The sequence below is a fragment of the Camellia sinensis genome, chromosome 9 (assembly GCF_055761805.1).
Source record: "Camellia sinensis isolate YWXY chromosome 9, ASM5576180v1, whole genome shotgun sequence".
Classification (NCBI taxonomy): Eukaryota; Viridiplantae; Streptophyta; class Magnoliopsida; order Ericales; family Theaceae; genus Camellia; species Camellia sinensis.
The window spans coordinates 67,701,672-67,708,556 of NC_138969.1; the positions used below are offsets into that span (position 1 = coordinate 67,701,672).

General features: G+C 32.4%; 1 protein-coding gene across 1 annotated transcript; it reads right to left on the bottom strand.

Moving 5' to 3' along the window:
- Positions 1-4,870: 4,870 nt before the first annotated feature.
- Positions 4,871-5,989, bottom strand: LOC114277741 (protein S40-5). The gene has a single exon (XM_028219685.2). The coding sequence runs from the start codon at positions 5,830-5,832 to the stop codon at positions 5,194-5,196; it is 639 nt and encodes a 212-aa protein (XP_028075486.2). The 5' UTR covers positions 5,833-5,989; the 3' UTR covers positions 4,871-5,193.
- Positions 5,990-6,885: the final 896 nt, after the last annotated feature.

Sequence of the window (6,885 nt, forward strand, 5' to 3'; positions counted from 1 at the left end):
TTTATTTTTTAAAAGTAACAAACAACAAAATTCATGGGGGACTAAAGGAAGAAGATAGAGGATGGATTGGATGTGGTAAGGCATAGATATCTTAAAATGAGTGGTTCAGATTTGTTAAAATGTATAATTAGATTTTGGATAAATTAAAATGAATGGTTCAAATTTGCTAAGAGAAAGATGGTTTAATGTCTAAAATGTCCGTGGCTAAGAGATCAACAAATAATTTTTTGTTTATGCCCTGATGCAATTTAATATGGGTCTTATAACACTTTCTTCAAACATGTTCTTTTACATTTTATTTCTTCAAACATGCTCTTATAACACTGTAAACAGGTTCTTATAACATGTAGGGGAGAAAGTGAGAGTGAGAGAGAGAGAGAGAGAGAGAGAGAGAGATGGTTGTAATTTTTTTTTTAATCTTCAACGTTCTTCCACATTTTTTTTTAATTACTAAAACTTATTTGATTGTTTCAAAATTATATATTTGATTATTATAAAAAAAAACTTTTTAATTAATTAATTAATGCGTATTTGATTTTGTTGTTGAACCAAATAAAATAAAATAAGATTGAATGTATATTTAGCTTTTGTTGTGAACCATAAAAAAAAATAAAAAAATAAGTTGTTAACATTAAATATATTAAAAAAGAAAGAAAAAAGATTGAAGGTATATTTAGCTAAAACCGTAAAAAAAAAAGAAAGAAAAGAAAAAAAAAAAGAAGAAGTTGTTAACATTAAATATATTAAAAAAAAAGAAAAAAGATTGAAGGTATATTTAGCTTTTGTTGTGAACCTTCAAAAAAAAAAAAAAGTGGTTGTTAACATTAAATATAAAAAATAAAATAAAAATGGGGATTAAAGTCGGTTGGGAAAAATCCAAACCCATTAGGAAATGGAGAGTGTGGTACCAAAAATGCTAGAGGCCCTAAAAATTCTACCAAAAGTTTTACCAAATGTCTCACATGGGTGTGGGACCCACATGCACCCATGTGAGACATTTGGTAAAACTTTTGGTAGAATATTTGGGGTCTCTAGCATTACTCAGTGTGGTACCCATGGGGAATGAGGAATGAAAAAAATTTATTATAGGGGGATAGGGATGATGAATTAATATCCACCCCATTAAACCCTATTACCATCCCTATTTATAATGTCTAGTATCAATTCAATTAACTCACAAGTAATTATAAATTCTTAGTTATTTATTGTAATTCTTAAATTTTTAGTTAATTATATTTTAGATAACAATTAATCCTAAATATTTAACTATTTATTGTCATTACTAACTTTTTAATCTAATTTAAATTTAATTATATTTTAGATCACAATTAATCCTAAAATATTAATTATTTATTATAATTTCTAACATGTATATAATTTTAATTTAATTACATTTTAGATCAATTCTTAATTATTGTTTATTTTATATTTTAGATTAATTCTTAATTTTATTTTATTTTATTTTAATTAACATATTAATTTAATTTTAGGTTTGGAAAAAGTGAGGGTAAAATTATCCTTTTGTTGTATTAATTTCATTTTTATTTTTTAGAAAACAAAATTCATTCTAAAAAATAGTATGTATAATACACATTCGGTTAATTTGAATGAAAAAACATTAACAGTAATATTCCAGTCCCAATTCATATTTGAATTATATGAAGACTTTCTAATTATATTTGAATTATAAAAGAATAAAATATTCCAGTCCCAATTCATAAAAGGGTAAAATAAATTTAACCCTTTATTTTACGTTCTACCCCTCTTGAAGTCAACAAACTCTTGTGCCATTGGAATGTGAACAACCTTGGATTGGTTTCTTGTGCCAATTGTGGCTTATGATTCCAGATTATTATGTTCTATTATTAAAGTTGAATCTTCAGCTAATAGGTTCTTTTGAATTCTTTTAATTAAATTGGTATTTAATTAGTCTAATTGGGTATAAAAAGGGACCCATTCAGCACTAATTAGCAAAGGTGTAATCATTCTAGAAAGCAAAGTTATGAAGTACTTGCAAGTTGCAATCATTTATTTCATTTTGGGTAATTTACATGACTGATCATTTTAGTTTGAGCGAATTTTTATTTTTATTTTTATTTTTGTAATTTTAATTTGAATAATTTAAATTTTATTTTTTTAATTTGTTGCAATGTGATCTTTTATTATGCGTTGTTAACATTTTGAATAAAAAAATTCACACCAATGATTTCTGTAGTTTGTTTTGAATTTTATTTTAGTCTCTCTAATTTTGCACACAATTTTTTTTCATTTAAAAATGTAACTGCAAGTGATGGAAAGATCACATTGTAACAAAATTGAAAGTGTAAAATTCAAATTATTCAAATCAGAACTACAATGACTTTGGCTTGAATGCTCAATGCTTAGCCGAAGCTCATACCTCAAGCAAAGAGGGTTGGGTTGAATGAGGTTTGGGCTAGCCTGGTTTCAGATTTGAAAACCTATCTATCGCCACAACCCACGAGCTGGCTAAAAATTATGACAAAATCAAAAAAATAGCGTTGAATCTTGATCTATTAGACTAAGCCCACAAGTTGAGCCATCGAGCTCATCCATTGGCCTATGAGAGACAATCTTTTAGTCTATTGGGTAGGGTTTGAACATAAGGTTTTTATCCACAAGCAAGCTTAAGCAACCATTTTTTTTCAGGTAGGGTCGTTCAAATGTTGACCCCCAGCTCAAATGCGCTTGTTAACAAGTTTGAAATAGTTAATAGCATTTATAAAAATGCAAATAATAAAAACCATGTAAGTATTTCAAAGTTTGTTAACCAATGGCTTGAGAGCACTCTCTAATTAGATCCAAAAGTATTTTTAGAAGTTTGCATAATTAGGGCATCTTTAACGACACGTAAAGAGGATTGTAATAACCAAAATTTGTCAACACCTCGAGAAAATGAAAAGTGCTAAAAATTCATATTTTAGGCTTACAAGTTCACTCACAATAATATGACAAAAGAATTGAATCTATATAATTGAGTATATTAGAAATCATAAATTGACATCTATCATGTTATGTTATTGTGAATCAAATCAAAAAAAACTTTGTCAAAGGGTCTCAAACATTTAAAAAATAAAATAAAAATAAAAATTCCCAAAAACATGCCAGAAAAAACTACCTTTTATAGCACAATTTAATCTATTAATTCTCACTTTTTCTCTACTTGGATGAACACACAAATAACATCTTTCTAATACAGTGTGCTTCTTGTAACGAAGTCTACTATGGAACTTATCTATTATGAGTAGCTCATTGCATTTAGGCCAAGTTTGGGAAGACTAAATAAGTGCACTTTTTGACTTTTTATGAAATATGGGTTGGATTTGGGTTGGGTTTGAAGTGATATGTTAGAGAGGTGATGTGACTTAAATAAGATGATGTGACTTAAATAGGATAGTGACTTTTTGACTTTTTGACTTTTTCTAAACATCCCAAACTTGGCCTTATTGTATTTAGATTTTGAATTATAACATATTTTCTTTTCTTTTATATATTTTTATTAAAATTTAAAATTCAAACGAAACGTAAACTATGAACAGAGAGCACCATACTTTTATCATAGAGTACTGCTAACAAGTGTTCATAGAACAAGAGCAAAATACAACCAAAAACAAAATGAAAATACAAGACAATTTTTTTTCCTAATTTCAAAATATTTTTCATAGATTTAAAAAAAAAATACTAATTTCAACATCTTTACCATTTTCAAAACACTTTAATACAAAAATTCTAGGGTTAATTACCCTTTCACCCCTATAATTTTATTTAAATTTTATTTTAATCTCCAAATTTGAATAATTTGATCCTTATACTTTTAAGTTCAATTTCAATTTAAGTTTGTCCGTTTAAATTTTTATTAATTTTATCTACGTGCACACATTAAAAAATTGACAAATGCCTCAAAATTATTAATTTTATTCTTTAATTTGGGCAGAACAATCAAAATAAAACTATACTCAAAATGTACCAAATTATTTAATTTGAAACTATATAAATTAAAGTAAAATTTAAATCAAACTACAAGTAAAAAAACCCAAAATTATAAATATTAAATAATGCTCCAGGGACATTTATTAGAATTTGACTTTAAAAAAATAACAAAACTATGAGAGATGGTTTTGGAGAGTTATTTACAGCCAATTATTAGTTCCAAGAGCTCATTTGACAACTTTATTTTTTCACTAAATTCACTTTAATCACTCTATAAAATCATTTTTAAAAAACTAAAAATACAATAAACAGACTTAGTTTTTTGTAAACATATTTTTATTTAATAAATAAAATATTTAATTAATTCTCTTGATAAAAATGCCCAAGTCGTTTGAGTAATTAAAAAAGAATAATGTTTGAGGACCCGAAATTAGGGGTTCGAATTTGGTTCGAAATTCAAAACGACGTCGTTTTGGATTTCAATTTTTTTTTTCTTCCTTTTCTTTCTTTCTTTTCTTCTTCTTCGTTGAACACAGGAGAAGAGCAGAGATGAGAGAGAGAAACAGAGTCGTCGTCGTCACAGCTCGTCGACATCGTAGCTCATTGGCCGATCGTCGCGGATCATAGCGGCTCGTCGCTCGTCGACATCGCAGCCCCGCCTTCACCTCTGCCTCCACCCGCCGCCGCCTCCGGCCTATTTTGTTGGCCCCCCTCTTCTTCTTCTTCTTCTTTCCTCTAATTTTGAGCCCTTATATTCGGCTGCTGTACCGGGATCGATTAAAAAATACAAGTATATTATAGCTTTCTTTTCATTTTAAAAAATTAAATAAAATTTGTAGCTTTCTTTCTAACCAATGGACGGAGATGCTAGTGCTACCCCCAATAATTAGCAAGTTTGGTATACCAAGAGACACCACAGTACTAGCTCAAAATTTCATTGGCACTGGCACACTATGATACTATGTTGGAACAACATTATAGTACTGAAATGACCGACTTACCACTGACAAGGACTCATCACAATTTTCGAAATTCCAACTCAGGACACCACAAAAACTACTAAAGACAGAGTAGATGAAGAGAACGGAGACACCTCTCGTTGGGCTCAGTCGTTGCCGAGTTGATTCGTTCTCTCTGAGTTCACTCGGTCGAGTCATTGCCCACCCAAAACAATTTAGCAATAAAACCACCAACCAACTAACCTTAAATCACTTCTTAAAAGATGCATTAATAACACTAATGGTTTTAGCCATTAAATCCGGTTTGGCTCCACACGGCATCCCGAACCCGGCTCAAGTCCCGGCCTTTTAGCGTCCGGCCCACACCTTCGAAAACCGACTTCGCCGCCATCCTCCGGTACTCACGCGCCAAGAACTCGTGTGGCGGAACCATCTCCGAGTCCCGATCTTCCACGCCGTCATCCGAGTCATGCAGCGACTCGACCGAGTCAACTCGGTAAATCTTTGACCAATCAGGCACGTTCACTGGGGCTGACGTGGCCATATGTCGTCCACCATGTGGGCTCGCCATGCTGTCCTGGGTACGGAATTGGTGCAGGATCCTAGACGACGCCGTTTTTCCGGAATCCTCAAAGGCCAGTGACAGCCCGCCCACATGTTGGCTCTCCTCACGGGGAACGACGTGCCGGCGGTTTAGGTAGTTCATGGACCCGTTACTCTCCGCGGCGGCGCGTGGGCTCCACGCGCCTCCGGAACTGCCCATTGAGTGATTTTCGCCGCCGTTGACCATGTCATCGACCATCGACCACACGTCCTCTTCACCGAGCTCCGATGACTCGGTCACCATTCCTTGGGCCTGACCGTAGTTGTATCGGCCCAACAGACGATCGCTGCGACTAGTTGTTAGTTTCCGACCCTTCGCCATATATCACCACCACCACCACCACCACCACTAAAACCACCGTAGCTAGCGACCGGAGTCCTGATTTTTCAGGACTCTGTATCTAAATTATAAGAATATGCACAGATTCTATATATATCTATAGGTCTTCCATTAGAGGAGACCCTTTTAATATAGATTGGGTTTGGAGGAGTAGACTGGTATATATAACATTTTCATTTGGTGGGAGAGGAGGAATTGGAGAGGCCCCACTTTCATTTCATTTGAATTTGGAGTTCATTTGCCTGCATTTCATTAATGATTATCTAATCAGGACCAACATAGGTAAGAATAGAGGAAGATGAGCACGACACTGTCAAATGAAAAACGATCAAGGGTGGGTGATTTTGCGAGCCCCACTCGCGCTTGAAGGGCGTGGTGACACGTGCTTGTTTCCAAGAATGTGCGAGGACTTTGCTAATTGGAAACACATGTTAATATTGTTCAACTTGCTGATTATAGGCGGTGAGACCATTCTTTAATAATTAATAATTAAGTTTCTCACTTTTAGAAAAAGTTAATGGTTAAAAAAAAATAAAAAAATTCACTATTAAACATGTATGGCCTTGGCGTCGTTTGGAAAGTGGTTGATTTTTTAATTTTTTGATTTTTGTTAGTTATTTTAATTTGGGTTAAAAAATTTAGTTTGGAAATTTTTTAATTTTTTTGATTTTTTTGTGAGAGAAGAGTGTAATGATTATGGGTTGAATGTAATGTTTTGTTTGTTGTGGTTAAAATAGCCTCTTTTGTCTTTTGTGGCTAAAATAGCCAAAAAAAACTCCTAAACTATCTTCCCAAACGGTGCCTTATTGGGTTTGGATTTTTCAACTTGATTGTCTTAATTTGAGAGGCTGTTTGGATTTGGTAAGCTTATTTTGTGATTAATTAGTGATTTGAACGGTCTATTTTTTAGTACTCATTGTGTGCAATATTCATACTCCCTCCGTCCCAAAATATTAGTCCCTTATTCCATTTTTTATTGTCCCAAAATATTAGTCCCTCTTCAAAAATCAAGTACAAAAATAATATAAATTTCCT

Excerpts from the sequence above, each read along its gene's own strand:
- LOC114277741 (XM_028219685.2), bottom strand. The coding sequence starts at position 5,832 with ATGGCGAAGGGTCGGAAACTAACAACTAGTCGCAGCGATCGTCTGTTG.